At 42.2% G+C, this 17,513-nt stretch overlaps 1 protein-coding gene across 8 annotated transcripts in view; it reads left to right on the top strand.

Moving 5' to 3' along the window:
* The window catches only part of LOC129763292 (type II inositol 3,4-bisphosphate 4-phosphatase), a 207,589-nt gene that overhangs the window by 3,268 nt on the left and 186,808 nt on the right, over positions 1-17,513 (top strand). For all 8 annotated transcript variants that reach the window (XM_055762193.1, XM_055762192.1, XM_055762190.1 and 5 more), the window contains 3 exons: positions 12,456-12,656; positions 13,151-13,746; positions 13,820-13,920. In XM_055762193.1, coding sequence (XP_055618168.1) covers positions 12,456-12,656; positions 13,151-13,746; positions 13,820-13,920 — 898 coding nt within the window. The remainder of the gene's footprint in view (positions 1-12,455; positions 12,657-13,150; positions 13,747-13,819; positions 13,921-17,513) is intronic.

The following is a 17,513-nucleotide window of genomic DNA, read 5'->3' as shown; positions in this document are numbered from 1 at the left end:
CCAATTTCCCCTTCTTTGCGTGGCAGTGAAACTCTCTCCAGTGCCGATTGAGGATGGTGCATTCCAGCCTCTTTAAATGCTTTCCTCATCCTCCTCTCAAGGTCCTCTAGGTCAGTTTTGCTCCATTTGACTACACCAAAACTGAAGGTCAGCAGGGGAACCGCGAATGTGTTGATCGCGCGTACCTTGTTCCCTGCGTTGAGGAAAGTCCTCAGGACACAGTTCACTCGACTCAAGAACTTGTCTCGCAGCTCCGTCTTGATGTCGGAGTGGCGAATCCCGGTGAGCTGTCGGAATCCAAGATATTTATAGGATTCGCCACGAACCATGTCTCTTATAAATTCGCCGTCATAGACCTCGTAGCCTCCGGATTCGGTAAGTTGTCCTTTCAGCAGGTGGACACAGCGACACTTGTCGAGGCCGAACTCCATACAGATGTCCCTGCTTATTTCTTCGACAACCCGGATAGCTACACCTAGACGCTGACGTGAATCAGCGTAGACCTTGAGATCGTCCATGTAAAAGGTATGGGTCACTTCTTCGTGGGCGCCGTCGCCATACCTTATTTTATAGCCATGACCGTTTCTATTGAGCGTCCTACTGAGGGGGTTCAGTGCCAGACAAAACCGAAGCGGGCTGAAAGAGTCGCCTTGGAATATCCCCCTCTTTATCTGCAGCGTTCTAGACTGCAACACATTTTCCCCATCACTAATGTGCAGAGACGTGCTCCACTGCCTCATCGCATGCTGCAGGAACCTAACGACGACGGGATCAATTTTGTAGAGCTCCAATACCCGGACGAGAAACGAGTGAGGTATGGAGTCATAAGCCTTCCTGTAATCGATATAGGCCATGCTTAGGTTCCGCTGGTTATAAACCGCCTGGCCGACTATGGCTGCGTCGATGATGGCCTGGTCTTTGCAGCCATGCGTATTTTTTCTGCATCCTTTCTGCTCTTCTGCGATGATATGGTGTTGTTCGCAGTGGGCAGAAACTTTGGCGGTTATGATGCTGCTTAATATCTTGTACAGACTCGATAGGCACGTTATCGGCCTGTACTTTGATGGGTTCAATGTGTTGCTGTCTTTCGGGAGGAGGAATGTGACGCCACGGGTGGCGAATTCAGGGAGGTTGTGTGGGTCACGTAGCACCTTGTTGAAGCACTCAGCTATCTTTTGATGTGCGACGGTTAGCTTCTTGTGCCAGAAGTTCTGAACACCATCGGGGCCCGGTGCTGCACAGTTCCTCAGGTACCGCGAGGCTTCGCGGACATCGTTCTCTCCGACGATGATAGCTGGCATCTCTCCAATTTCACTACAACTCTCCTCCTCCCGTCTTAACCACATTTGCCCTTCGCGATGTTGTACTGGGGTTTCCCAAATACCAGCCCAGAAGTTCGTCACATCGCTAATATCTGGCAAACCTTCGCGGTAGTCGGGCTTCTCGTCGCTAATGTGGTCGTAGAACGCTTTTTCGTTATCTCTGAACATCCGATTTTGTTCCTGGCGCTTTGCAGAGTCAGAGTAACGTTTCAGCCGTTTAGTTAGGACGCTCAATTGCTGTACCAGTGTGTCGAGTTTTTCCGTCAGCTGGTGAGCTCCCAGCTGGCGAAATTCAGTAGGCCGCACGATCACAGCAACTTGGCGACATAATTTCGCCGATCTGCTGCCTCTTTTGTACGCCATCAATCTTCCAATTGCGGCGCGCTTGTTTAGGATCTGTTGCTCCAATCTCCTTCGCCATGGAGGCTCACGCCTTTCACGCAGATGTTGGAGCAGTCCGCCTCTTGGCCTAATACGGTATCCTAAACTTTTGGCGGTCGCCACAGCAGCACAGCAAACTTTCAGTTGCAGCTCCTCCATGTTCTCAGCATCAACTAAGTGCAGCGGAAGAACGTGCTCGTTCATGAGTTTGCCTCGTCGTAGTGGAAAACCAGATCGCGTAGTAGTTGTTGATCTGGCTGTGGGTCTTCCGGCTCGGGGGGTTGTTGTACTGTGGCATCCACTGGTGCTGATTCGCGTGCCCCACTCGCGAATGAAATGCTCAGCCGTACTGAACTTCGTCTCGACACATCGCTTGCTCTGTTGTTCCTGGAGCTTATTTCTCTCTGCACCTGCTGCTTGATCTCGTCGATTTGCGTTTGGGAGAGCATGTTGTTGCGTACTATCGCTCTACGCCTCGCGTTCATCGCGTTCTGATCAAGCCTCCCGACGAACTCTGGATACGCTTCCTCGAACATTGTTAGTATTCCAGGGCGCCCGCTCGTGTCCGTCTCCAAAGCAGTGCAGATGTAATAGGCGCGGATCACGAATTCATTCATTTCGTGTGTCCACATGATCCGGCGCCTAGTGGTACCCACGAGTGTGGACGACTGTCGTCTGGCAGTCACAACACGCCTCGTAGGCGCAGCGTTTCTTGGGTGATGTCGATGGCTGCTGTTTCCGTGTGGCGGTAGCTCTTCGGGTTGAACCCGGCTGGTGGCCCGCTCTTGCACCTCGCCCTCCAGCCGCTGGTCGCTCGCTCTTACGCCCGTTCCAGGACCAGCTCCAGTTCGGGGATCCTCCTCGGGTGATCGCATTCTTATTACTCTTCGTGATCGTAGCTCCATTTTATTGGGTGTATCTCCTTTGCCCAGGAGACAGCGGGTTGGCAAGGCCTCCATGACCCGGGAGGCCTTCCCCGGGAGAGATATAGCGCTCTGACTCGCTCGCACCCCCTCACTCAGCCACTTTCGACACCCGTTCTCGGAGCCAAGATCAGGTGTGTGTTTCCAGTTCACGCCCGATCTAAAAATGTCGTCATATGATCTTCGTGGAGGCGTGAGATAGGCACATTTGAGACCAACAGGCAGGCTCCTACCCTATGTTGATCCCCATTTGAGAACCCAACCCGTTTCATTTCAGTTCTGTTTCTGAGACGAACCAGCCCAGGAGGCTGAAAGTCTCAAAAATAAAGAAAAAAAAAAAAAAATAAATAAATTTCAGTTCTGATTTTTTCAATTTTTTTTTGAATTCCTTTTTTTACTATTTGTTTTTCAGCATTTTCCTTTTTTTTTCGTTTAATTTTTTTCGGAACATTTCTGATTATTGAATTCTTCTGATTTTTTAATTTTTTCTAAATTTTCAGAATTTGACTATTATTTCGAAATTTTTCTCATCGTTCCTGAAAGTTTCATGTTTTTCAAATGTGTTTTTTCAATTATTTTTTCTTCGAATTGCTTTTTAATTTTTTGAATTATGTGCGTATTTAATGTATTCATCCGATCTTAATTTTTTTTAAATTTTCCTAATTATTGCGACTTTTTTCAATTTTTGTTATTTTCTTCTCGAATGTTCTGAAAAATTTATATAAATAAAAATGTAAGGGTAAGGGTGTTCGTAAGCGCAAAACCCGAGAAAGGAATGGTCCGATTTGCGTCGTCTTTATTTTGTTTTATTCGTCCCTTTTATATACCTATATAAATAAAAATGGATGGTAAGCGTGTTGGTAAGCGCTAAAACCTAAAAAGGAATGAGCCGATTTGAGCCGTATTTCTTTTGTTGTACGTTGTCCGCTCGTTTCCGTGTCATTTGTGTTGGTGAAGGCGCAAGTATGTCGGAGGATCTCGGGCAAATATGAAATACAGTAGAACCCCGATTATCCGCGGAATATTCTGGCTAGTTCACCGCGAATAACAAAAATCGCGGATCACGCAATAAAGTACTAAAATGAGTTCCAAACAAAAAACGAAAGATATTTCAGCATGAAAACTTATAAATTACTAGCCGACCCGGCAAACTTCGTCCCGCCCAAAATTTGTTTTTTGTTATCAATACCTTCAAACATTCACGTTTTCTTACTATGAGCAAGTTAATGGGTCCAATCGCAGAACTGTTGATTGATTGATCTTTGAATTAACCTTTTACTATACCCCGTTGAATTAACCTTTTACTATAAAATTCCTAGTATTTCTAACAAAACTCATCATTATAATATCAGATTATTTTCAGACACAATTCTCGTTCTCGATTTTTCAACCACTTGCAAATAACATGTTTCTCCGTTACATGGAATAAATGTTTTATACAGAAAATAAGATAGAATAAAGACAGCCCTAAATCGGACAATTCCTTCCTCGAGGTCTGCTCTTATCAACACATCCGGCGATCCTTTTTTTGGTATATATAGAAAAAGATATAGGAGTGCGTTTCATCACATTAAAATCCATTTCCAGTTTCGAACAAAGATCAATTTCGCTAGCGCAAACATCAAATGAACTAACAGCTCTTGTCACTATGTAATTGTAGAACACATGGGAATTAAATTTACCGAATTTTCCCTTTTTCCTTCAGACTTTTCCGAAAATTTTCAATTGTCATGTTTGGTTGGAATATTTTTGGTTGAAATATGTGTAATATTTTTATGGGACCCCCTCACCATTCCAGAGGAGGGAGGGGTGTCATACCATCATAGAAACATTTCTCATACCTTAAAACCTTCACATCCCAAATTGTGCTTGATTAGTTCTCGAGTTATGCAGAAGTTTGTGTTTCGTTTGTATGGCAGGTCCCCTTAGAAAGGGGGGATAAGTGTATTCACCATAGGAACGTTTCGTGCCCGTTAAACCTTCTCATGCCAAATTTGGCTCCATTTGCTTGATTAATTTTCGAGTTATGCAGAAAATTGTGTTTCATTTGTATGACAGCCCATCCTTAGAGAGCGGGAGAAGTGTCTAACCACCATAGAAACATTTATTGTACCCTAAAACCTTCACATGCCAAATTTGGTTTCATTTGCTTGATTAATTCTCGAGTAACAAATGAATGCGGCAATGAGTGGGGTTCATAACTTCACTGTTATTTATACTTTGAATATCAAAAGCAGCAGATATTCATCACATTCGAAACGATATTCGTTCTGGCAGTGAATTTGAGTCAAAATTCAAAAATTTAAAAAAAATATAGGAGGTTGTATTCAAGACACGACCGCATTGTTGACGTAGAACTACCCGTCGCTTGTTTATAACTGCGGATATTATTATATAATGCTACGAAAATTTTGAAATAACCAACCATTCTACCAGTTTGGTCGCCCTAAAATGTTTTTTCATTGTAGAATCATTTGACGATAATTGTTTGATGATTCATTATTGCGCTCGCAGAAGAATACATGATCGAGATAAGCTCATCCTTAGTGGAGAAAGTTTTGCTACTGGCAAGCGAAACCAAATCACATACAAAATTTCAGAATAAACGAAATAAATTCTATCTGTTATTCTCAACAACCTCGAAAAGAGTAGCACTGCTTCATTATGATCAATATTAGCGCAAATGCAATCATAGTTGAAAGCAGCTGGCACGCGAGCCCAAATAAATTAATAACTTAATGTAACTTATTGAACAACTTGGTATTTCCCAAATAGTTTTTTGGCGCAAAACCTCAACACCTGCTTCACCATAGCGTCAGTTCAATGCATTGATGGCAGAACACACAATGTTAACTGATTGGAAAAAGGCTGAATATTTGCCTCAGTAGAGATTCATAACCAATACCCTAGTGTAAATATTTCCCTCCCGCTATCTTTCTTGTTTATATTTATCATTACGACTGCATAATTTTCAACACCAAACAAACGTCAATCATAGCATAAAAAAATAGGCGATTGTTGCATCGTTATAGGGCCAATGCACACGGGAGTTGATAAAAATGGAGTTTCATGTATGCATGCGAAGATGCACTATTTTTACGTACGGGTTATGAAGCACGCAAGTACGCACACAAATATCCTTATATCGATCGCTTGGAGCAACTAAATATACACACACACACACACTTATCTCCGTTTCGCTCTCTCAACAAAAGCCCTGTTGCTTAGCTGTCATCCTTCGTGGAGAGAGTTTTCCTACCGTCATGCAAAACCAAATCACTGAGAAAATTCCAGAACATTAATTTTCTTGGTGAGCTGACGATAGCCTAGCTTGATGATTCCCCACAAAATTGTGTAGCTCAGAACCTTCATGCAATGGCGTCAGTTTGATGTAATGATTGCAATGCCAGAGACATCAGCGAGTGAGTAATTTGATCGCGTCCACAGCTCAATCCGAAACGAAGATATGTGATGACGCAAAACAAGGAAGAAGAAGCGATATTCATTGCTTTGAATACAGAACGATACTAAAAGTTTGCCTTCCTTCCATGCTTGAGGCTTTAAAACTTCTTCAGTTCATTTGCCTCTAACCTTCAAAAAGGCCCTTGAAAAACTTTACTTTATCCATAATATTACTCCTCCACCTCCATTGCATTGAGAAAAGCATTCGTTGTTCAGTCGATTTCCTCACGAAGAATGAAAGTTTGCCTCAGCGAAATCCACTGTTTATACTCTAGGCAAATATTTCCCTTCGTTATTCTTCCTTTCCTTTGTTCACGGAGACCCTACATCTTACGATTTCCACTTCGTTGCTCGTCGATAAGTTGCTCGTTATTGACAGCTCTGTTCGGGAAAGAGTTCGGGAAATGGACAGAACAAATGTATGAGGAAATGGGAATGCTTCCATCAATTTAAATTTCATCAATTTAAACCATATACAGACTATGAGATTGTAATGTATAGCATATCAAACAAATCTTAGGGAATTTCCGATTCGTTTGGTATGTAAATCGCCAAAATCCATTCGCGGCAAAAATAGTTATTAATGTTGACATTATTTCATAAAAACGTGACCTGTTTTCTGATTTGGCACCCTTAATGAAAGACGTAGTTCTACGTCAAAAAATAGTCAGGCTGGATCATTTAGAGAACAAAAACGCCAGAGTTCGATGGAACGAACTTTGCGAGAAATCGTGCAGGATTTTATTTGGGGCGACGGTAACAACGGCATTTTCGAACACGGCAGCTGCAAAGAAGCACGGGCTCACAAAACATTTGGATAGTGACAAGTAAAAAACCGCGTACGACCCCTAAACGCTGTATTTGAATTGATAAACAATGGCTCCAAGACTCGATGGTCAAATGGATTACATATCATAATCTTCCTTTTGCCTGCGTTGATTGAAAGGACTCCAGCAGCAGTACAATAAAAGTCTGAACTAAATAAAAACCAACCGAAGTTGGAACAAAAGCTGATATTCATTTGGCTAAGATGAAATTCAATTCTGACGTCTTCAATAATCAAGACGAAAATGACACTGGGTGGAAAAACAAAAATTCAAAACATAGTGACGAACAAAAGTTCATTTGCTCATATTTACTGGTTGTCTGGATCTGTCATTTTGTTTTTCGTTTCAAATATGTAGGTTTTCGATGCAACATATCCCGAAAATAGGGTGCACCCGTGGCCGAGTGGTTAGCGTCTCACATTATCATGCCGGGTGTTCGGGTTCGATTCCCGTTCTGGCCGGAGGATTTTTCGTCAAAGAAATTTCCTCCGACTTGCACTGTGGTCACGCGTATTCTAGAGCTTGCCCCTCGGAATACATTCAAGGCTAAGTATTAATGAATGACGCTAGTTAATGCATATGTTGAGACGGCAAAAGTTCCACAGGGAACGTTAACGCCATACAAGAAGAAGAAGATATCCCGAAAATCCATGCATTTTAGCTTAGCGACGATGATTTTTTTCAACACTGGTAAGAACTCATAATAACTTGTAATAACTCTTTTGTGAAAAATTTGGTGGCCCTGAAAAGCGCCGATTGATTTATTCTTGTCCTCGCGATGTCGAAAATAACGTCCTCATTTTGCCAATGTGCTTTTCTAGAAAAACTGAATGCAGCCACAGGCAATTTGGCATCAGTGTCATCATCGTGTGCTGGATCGATTACACGAAAGCGATGGGTGAGGGTTGTCCATTGGATGACAACGAAATGAAAACTCGTTGGTCGTTGCTGATGATATTCGACGGACAGTGGCCTTGAAGCTCCCGCAGACTGCATACTTTTTTTATCATCCAAAAGTTTGTTCCGCTTCTTGATCGGTACGGAGAGATATGCATACGCGCACAATGCATTGCTCCTGTTGGGTCGGTGGTTGCACTAGCCCAAAGCTTGTAAAAACTATCGGCCGATGAAATGTCTTCAGTTTGCGGAGGCTCTTAGTGTATGAGCGCTGGTCTTATCATATAAGCTCTGCTTCGCGGTTAGAAAATGAATGATGATTTCGGAAAGGAACTGTCAACTTTTTCTACTCGACTGGCTTTAGAATCAAAAGGGGAGTGGCTTACAATACAATATTCTGCTTGTATTTAAATTATATTCCGCGTTTGCTCTGGTTGCTCCTTTTGGTCGGAACCATTTGAGGAGCAGAAATTGGACCGACCAAAACGTGGACAATGCTTGAAATTTCACAATTATTCAGTTGTTTATTTCAAGTAAAATAATAGTTTATTCATTCTGATGGATGCATAGGAATATTTCGTATCAATTGATGCAATCATCTTTGCGATCTATTAAAAAGGCTCGAGTATATAAGCATTCGAAATCTTTCATTTTTTCCTACATGTTCAGTGCCTAGATTTTCATTTTACCCCCTATATCTTCCGGTTAGACGTAGTCCTACGTCAAAAATTAACAATTCATTTTTATTTTTTCCGCAGTCTTAGCTTCATCCCAAATACTTGATGATTCTCATAATTTTCTTATTTTTTTCAACGGATTGCGAAAATTTGCGTTTCTTTAACAAAATATTCCTAGATCGCTTTAAGATACGGGACGACTCTTTTTTAACACAGAATTTGTTTACCGCCTGAAGCATCATGAAAAGTCGCCGATAACTTGTATGACATATTGATTGGAACATATTTTACTTATGTGATTACTACTGTTGCAGAAATACATCCTCCAAAATAATGCTGTTCCACACGTAGAATCCAATAAAACTTTGAATCGAATTGTGAATGAGATGTTGCATAACCCTAGTCAAAACTACCGCCCCTAAATTATAGTTTTAAAATACATAATTGATGTGTTCCGGATCACCGAGGGAAATCCGAGGGAAACTACTATATGATACTTAATCCAATTCTTCGGAGTATAATAAAAAGACGTGTGACTTGTTTGGGAGCCGAAGTCGGAAAGAAAGTTTATTTCAACAATTACTTTGACAGCAGTATGTTTATCTAGTGATCCCCGATAATCGTTCGATTAATCGATTAATCGAATACTTCCTACAGAAATCGATTATTAATCGAACGAATACTGCGCAACCAATAATCGAAGCGAACGAATAATTTACGTCGATTAATCGATACAAACCCAGAGAAAAAAGTCACAGGAGGGCTGTGTCCGAGACACGACCGCATAGTTGACGTAGGATTCCGTTAGGCTATTTGTTGATTTTGGATATGTTTGAAGAATTACATCGTTAAACTCTTTGATAATGATATGGTGGCCAGTCGAGTCGTTGGGTGGTGCGTATCAGATAGAAGATGCCGAAGTGGAATGAGATATAATGAAACTCACTCTCTGTAACTCTAGATGTAATATAAGATAATTACCAATACCGAACACAATTATCAATTTCTCTCATCAGTGAAAACATGTTACTTTAATATAGAAAAAAACATATTTGAAAAGGAAAGGGTAATTTTGTTTTATAATTTTTACTTTCTGAGTGTTCATTCAACCCAATGCGAATTTTAATTGGACTTACAACACCTAATACTATATGTAGAACATATGGGAAATAACTTTTTCGAATATTTCTTCACTTTATAATTTTTTCTCGCCGCATGAACTTTCCTTGGATGAAAATGAACACATCAAAACAGACAGCTTAAACTGAACGACCCGTTCTCGAGCGGATCATTTTTAACACAACTGCTACCATATATAATATTACAATTACACTTGTGCTCATTTTTTCACAAGACGCGATCGGTCATTAATATGGAATTTCAAGAAGCAACCAACATTAAAGTTCCAAATTTAAATTTTATTTGCTATAATTAATCATATCACTCACCCTACTTGCAATATAAAAATGCCCCTAACTTGCATATATTTGCAATGCCGATTTCCCTCGGGCACCTTGGTTTTGATATCTCTGTTAGGGAACACATTTCGGTGGGAACAAAAGCTCCCCCTACTTTCATGTATTTGCAATGTCGATTCCCCCAGGCAGCTTGGTTTAGATGTCTCTGTTAGGGAACCGCCGCATGTGTCGTCAATTTCGACCAATTAGAAGTTGATATTTCCGTTAGGACAGGGGCCTTCGGGCTTGCTAGTTCGATGGGAGATTAATCTGCCTCCCTAAATGAATATTGCTCATGGCGTCGCTTGGTGCCGCCGAAAGCAGACTCGTTTGCTGAGGAGTGCTGAGCGACAATGAAAATGTCTTTCTAAAGGTAGGTCGAGAAAGAGTATGAACTAGTTTTCTTCGCAAGGGCCCTTCTCAGGGCTAGAGACGAATGAACGTAAAGTTTAAAGTCTCTATAATTCAAAAGAAGAAAAATATTGCTACCAGATGTCACGAACTTCGACATTTTTTGCTACTATGGTGCTACTCGCCCGTGTAGTTGGCGCAAAGGCACCGCAAAAATATTATTTTATAGAATTCCTTCATGCATTTGTCTGATACGGGCTGTGTATCGTTCGTTCTTGTTTTTGAAGGGACTTTAACCCAAAGGTCATTCGTCCCTAACGGGCTGTGTATGACTGGAGCGTTCCGTTATATACATGCATGCATATGTCCTTCGCTTCTTTTGCCAAATCCAGTAAAAGGTGGTTGAAGAAACGTATGTTTTTGACGTGATACGATCCATGTTAGTTGTTAGTAGAAAATGTAAAAATAAACAGTATTTTTGATCGATCTTATATAGTTTTTGTGGTAAGTGGAAAACAGTAAAATAAACTCTTTTGTTTCAAAACAAATTGATAGTCCTAAGAAGGACTGTAATGGTTTAATGAGTTGTACGGAATCTGCTGCGTTTCAGTCCTTGACTTTGGCGCCATCGGCTTCTGTGCGTCGATTTGCGAGGGTTTGATTGGCACCACCACGACGAGCTAAACGACGGATAGCGGGTGTGATACGATGCGATGCAATGCACTTCGCTCCTCTGCCTCTTTTGCCGCATCCAATTGTTGATGCGAAGAGGAGCGCACCAGCAATGCACACTAGATTTAATTCGATGCTCTCCGCTGCTTCCTCTTCTTTGCTCCCTTTGCCGCACCGCATCCATCGTTGGTTGCCGATGGCTTCCTCTCCTTTGCCGCACCGTATGGTTATGGTTGATTTGTAGAGCACTGCACACTAGAAGCTCAGATGTTTGCCGATCTGAGCGTTGAACGAGAATGAGAAATCCAAAAATGCTACCGTCCTTTTATATCAGTTGGTATGTGAGAAATAGGCGCCCCCACTCGCTCGCCATGCAAATATTTGACTTATCGGGGAACGAAAGAAGCGAAGCAGGCGAAAAAGAAATGACGTCAGTTTCGACCAATCAGTACCGTTTGGATAGAGGTTGAGATTTTTCAATTGTTCGATAGTTAATTACATGATATAAATTATTTTATTCAAGGTGAAAAATTGTTATAGAGTGCCACAATGTTTTGATGTAAAAATCTCATCAATCCGTCATGAAATGACTGAGCAATAAGCGTTTGAAATTGGACATTTTTCACGATGCGATCGAAATTCGTTTTTCAATTGGTACCCCAATATGTTCCCGAAAGACGTAATCCTACGTCAAAAAACGTAAGGCCGCTGTAGTTTTATCCTAAACTGGTAAATGAAGCCCAATGCCGTCAACGCGAATTGAGCTTTGTTTCCAAGTTTAGGTAAGAGTAAGAGATAATACAATAGAACCTCGATTTTCCGCGAGCGGATGATCCGCGACTACGAGTTCCTTAGTAAATCTATAAACCTTCCCGAAATTTGTCAGTGAGTGGTAGACTCATGCTCTTTTGTTTTGGTCATGGCTTTCACATCATCTGAACACTGATGTACACGACCATACAGATGGATAGTTCAATATTTTCTGTATTGATAAAACATGGTTTTCATGTTGAAAATATCTTCTTTCCCTCACTTTTAGCCCTTTATTGCGTTATCCGCGATTTTCGTTATACGCGGTGATCTAGCCCGACTATTCCACGGATAATCGGGGTTCTACTGTAATTGATTTTCAGGCAGAATGAACACTTTTTTGATTCCAGAATGCTTTCTCGCAAATGAGAAAATCAGTCTAACAAATTATTTCTCTCAGTGTGACGATTAATCGATTATTTGGGGCGATTAATCGTATCGAATAACAAACTGATGAAAAGTATTCGATTATCTGATGAACGATTAATTTCAAAAATCGGGGATCACTATGCTGAATACACGAATAATTGAAGTTACCTAAAGTGTCTATACAATATAATCATTTGATAGATGTTCGAATACACTCTAAAATTGAACTTATCTAAATTGTAATTCAATGTACAATAATAATGAATAGCTGACTGATAATGTACCATCTCTCGTTCCACACCAACAGAGTTCGAGGACGGCCTGCGGCAGCGCTTCGCCACCAACACCGACCAGGAGCGGCTGGAATGGATGCAAGCGATCGGTCTGGCCGGCTACGACGTCAAGCGGGCCCAGCTGAAGTACCTGCGGGAGCAGATCGACAAAAAGCAGGGCACCATTCACGACGTCGACGTGGACATGCTGCGGTTGCAGACCGGCAAGGAGATAGGTGATTTGATTAGCTTTTAATCGAGGTGCTGGTTTTCACGCGTGTGCACAGGTGGATCGAATCGCGTGGTAGATGTTAGTGTTTTTATTTGTTTTTTTTTTGTTAATCGCGACATATCGACGGTTGTCTCCAACTTTTGCTGGACCAAAGTATTTGTAATGTAGTGTTTTTGGATGCATTTAACTGTGTTATAATCGTTACAATAAAAAAGAGCGCTTCGCCGCAATCACACGGTGATTCTGCCATTATCAGAACGTTACTTTTTGCGTTTTTTCTTCCTTCCACTTACTCTCCAAGTTCCGCAACACAGTAGTCTACCCAGATTGGTTCTGTTTTCGATAACGTATCACTTTTTCGAAGCGATTCAGTTGGAGACGACCGCATTGTGTTTTTCGCGCTTTCGAATCCACCATCTGGGAAACGGCTAATCAGTTCGATCGTCAGCCCGTCAAAGCAAATGTCTAAAGAGAAACGCATTCTCCTCTCCCCAACAGAGCTCAACGAAATTCCAATATGCGAATCGGCCATCTCCTGCGATAATCTGCTCTGCGACGGCAACGGTAAGCCACCGAACCCATCGGTGGTGGTCCAGGTCACATCCAGTAATCGTGCCGCCAGCGGTTGGGTCAAATATGGCCGTACTGAGGTGATCGAGCGCAGCTCGAATCCACAGTTCATCTGCACGATCACATTCCGCGCTGGCGATGGGTTGAATGCGAAATCTCTGATCCGTTTCACGGCGTACGACGTGCGCGAGAAGGTCACCCAAACGGCGGTCCCGATCGGGTGGGCCGAGGTAGCGCTTGGTGTTGTCACCGACACGTCTCGACTGAGGATCCCCCTGCGGACGCAAAGTCCCTGCGGGGGGAACGCGGGCTTCATCACGATCGCTACGTGCGCTCCGGACACGGAGAAGAAAACCTCGCGATCGCCGGCCAAAGCTGGGACTGAACACCATCAGCAACAGCAGCAGCAGCAGCAGCAACACGCAATCGGACACAGACGCTCGCAATCGTTGCCACCCAAGCTGGGTGTTAAGTTGTTCATACCGCCGCCCTCGAAGGTGTCGCTGGTTTTCACCAATCCGAGTGTGAGTATGATAAGTTTTTTGGGTGGGTTTTTGGACGACATATTTCGTGAAAGAGTTTTTTGTTTGCTTGCAGATTCACACATATCGACTGCATTCGGGACTGGGCGGAGACATCAGCGTTCAGGAGATCATGCTCGAGAGTCAACTCTGCTATATCATTCCCCAGCAGTTGCTGTGAGTATCGTTCTATTGGGTGTCTGAACTTTTCGAAGCCAACTTTATTCGTCCGAAAACAGTTTTTTGTAATTTATAATTTCTAACAACAGAATAGATAGTTACTGGATGTTGACTAGGTGGATTTCAGTTGATAAATCTGCGAGGGGGAATATTTATCATTCATTTTTGACGTGGGACTACGTTTAACCGGAGTATATGGGAGGTAAAATGAAAACCTAAATACAGAACATGCAGGGGAAAATGAAAGATGCCGAATGCTTATAACTCAAACATTTCTTACTAGATCGGAAAGATGTTTGAATCAATTGATAGGGAATATTTCTACGCTTCTATCGCAATTAATAAAATGTTATTCTTCATTACAAAAACATATGAATAACTGTAAAATGTTGAGCGTTATCTAAACGCCCTCACTGCCTTGTTTTGATTGGCCCGATTTACGGTTTCCCCAACACAGCCATCAAAACCAAGCAGCGTTGGGGAAATCTGCATTGCCAATACATAAAAGTTGGGAGTATTTTTGTTCCGACTGAAATGTGTTTCCCTAACACAGACTTCAAATCCATGGAGCGTGCGGAAATTGGCATTGCAAATTCATGAAAATCGGTGGCATTTTTGTTCCGACTAGAGATGTCTAAATTTTTCGTTTATTCGATTATCGATTAATCGTCGGATCATTTCGAAATATTCGATTCATTCGAATGATTGTCTTTCAGTATTCGATTAATCGAGCGAATATTTTTTTCTTGTAATAATAATGAACAGACAATGCATAATAAAAAAGATTATGATATTATAATTTTAAAAGTTGCATTAAATATAATTGTAAAATAAACATGGAGTAGAATCACGGTTGAATGAAATGATGTTTTAGTATATTGATAAATTTACCATTTCATGATTGATAAAAAAACCCATAGCCTAACTCTTGACTTAAAAATGTATTAATCTTGAAAATGGTTTCGTTTTTCATTAATCGCGATTACTGTGATAACTATTCGATGTATTCATATTTTGATTTCTCATTATTCGATACCAAATTACTCGATTATAATTGCAGATATTCGATTATTTGAATTAATCGAGCGATTAACCGACGTCTCTAGTTCCGACTGAAATGTGTTTGCCTAACAAAGACTTCAAAACCAAGATGCCATCACACCAAACGTAAAAGGATGACAGTCCTAAATTTACTTGTAATGAAGAACATAATCTATCACAATGCATGAATTGACCTTACATGGCATCATACAATCTATTTAGTCACAAAGCAAATATATTGGATTCAATTGAATTCGGAAATTGTTTCATTCAATCAAAAATTTAATCAATACAAACATATGATTGCTAAGCTAAGGTAGTCCCACGTTAACCTTGCGGTTATATCTTAGATATAACCCACCCATTTCTTTTTTTTATTTGTTTTACCGGGTTAAGCTGAATCGCATATAACGGAGCAAATTCAAAACAAATGTATGGATCGACTAATTAACGGATTTCGCGCCAACTCGATTTCCCTCTCATAACTTAATGAAACTTTCTGGGCGTGAAGATCTTAGCTAATTAAGCAACTTGGCATACTATGTTTTTCGAAAATTTATATGGAATGAAAATATGGAAAGGGCTAAATATTTTTGTTTTACTCGAAAATGGTAAGTCCTACAGAAAAGAGATCTATGGAATATTGGAGACCCCCCCGTCGTTGTTACGTGAATCCACCCCTACAGTATGCGCAGGAGGTGAACCCACCCCTGATGATGTTAGGAGAACAGAAAACGAAGAAACAATTTTCATTCCAAAGTAACGCTCAGTTTAATAAAGACGTATAAAATAGTCTCCGCGTTTACGTTTAATTATATTCGTTTTTCCCGTTTCCGCTGCGTAGTTGTTCCTACTCTGCCGTTGGTCCGCCAATAGGTTATGGGCCCAGAGTAGAAGAAGTGAAAATTTAGATAAATTGCGGTACGGAAGTCGCGTTCTTCGTCGCGAGTGTTTAGTCGTTTACCCGTGAGTGCGGAAGAAAAAAGAAGATGGCGGACGGACAACGTTTCGCGGTGCCAAAGCTAACGAACCACAACTATCAAGCGTAGAAATTTAAAATGGAGATGCTTCTCATTCGGGGAAAGCTTTGGAGTGTGATTGTGGACGCGAAACCGGAGCCGGTGACAGAAGCATGGACGGAAGCGGATTCGACAGCTCGTGCTACGATTGGTCTGTGGATTGATGACAGCCAAGCGAGCTTAGTTCGTGCGTGTACCAGTGCGAAAGCTGCCTGGGAAGCCATCAAAAATTACAACGACAAAGGGTCGGAAGTGTATTTGTTGAAGAAGTTAACCCACTTGGAGCTAGCGGAAGGAGGTAACATGGAGAACCACTTGCAGGATTTCACCGATTTGCTGCAGCGCATTGCGGACATTGTTGATCAGATTCCCAAAAAGTGGCAAGTTGCGATGCTGCTATGCTCGTTGCCGGAGTCATACGATGCTTTAGCAACTGCCCTGGAGCAACGGCCTGCCGACGAGCTAACGCTAGAGTTAGTGAAATCTAAGCTGCTGGCAGAAGCTGAGAAGAGACGCGAACGATCCGAAGGTGCTGCGGCTGGTGGCGGAAAAGCATTGCTAACGGAGCATCATCACAATCGTCGAAGCTGTGGTGGTGGAGGTAGCGGTGTAAACAAAGAAAGTCGTGTGTGCTACCACTGCCATAAACCGGGTCATCTGAAGAGGAATTGCCGTCTTCTGCAGAAGGAATCCGGAAAGAAGAAGGAAAATACCAGTCAGCACAAGAAGGAAGAAGATCCCAAAGTGAAGAAAGTGCAGAGCATGGAGGGACCGGTTGCATGGATCGTCGGTCAAGGTGAGCCGGCTAGTTGGTTCGTCGACAGCGTTGCGTCGCGCCATATGACAGGCGATCGGAACTTCTTCAAGATTATAAAGTCGACGAAGGGAATGAACGTAACGCTGGCTGATGGTGAAAAGGCGGAAGTAGCAGGTATCGGAGATGGGACGATCATTGTTATCAACGGACACGGTGATGCGGTCGAAATTGCCGTGGCGGATGTGCTGTTCATACCGAAGCTGACGAGTGGACTTATTTCAGTGAGTACCCTCGCAAGTAAAACTTTTCGAGTAATGTTCAGTGAGAATGACTACGAAGTACGGAACAAGAACGGTGAAATAGTGGCCGTGGCCAGTCGCTATGGCAGCCTGTACAAGCTGTGTACGCCGGAGCAGGCATTGATAAGTTTACAGCCATCTCATACGTTAGATTGTCAGCATACATGGCATCGCAGGTTAGGCCATCGTGATCCCGACGTGGTCAAGGCGATTTCTGCGAATGGACAGGCACTTGGGTTGAAGATAGTGGACTGCGGTATGAGAACGACATGTCGTTGTTGTCTAGAGGGCAAAATGGGGCGAACCCCCTTCCCGAAAACGGCCGATCGTGGATCGAAGGAGCTCTTGGACCTGGTGCACACTGACATCAGTGGTCCGATGGTGAGCACGCCCAGTGGGAATAAATATTTCCTGACATTGATAGATGATTTCACTCGGATGGCATTTGTGTTCCTTCTACGACAGAAGTCTGAA

Source organism: Toxorhynchites rutilus, chromosome 1 (assembly GCF_029784135.1).
Source record: "Toxorhynchites rutilus septentrionalis strain SRP chromosome 1, ASM2978413v1, whole genome shotgun sequence".
Classification (NCBI taxonomy): Eukaryota; Metazoa; Arthropoda; class Insecta; order Diptera; family Culicidae; genus Toxorhynchites; species Toxorhynchites rutilus.
Note: the sequence above shows the minus strand (reverse complement) of the source record. Positions and strands in the feature narration are given on the sequence as shown.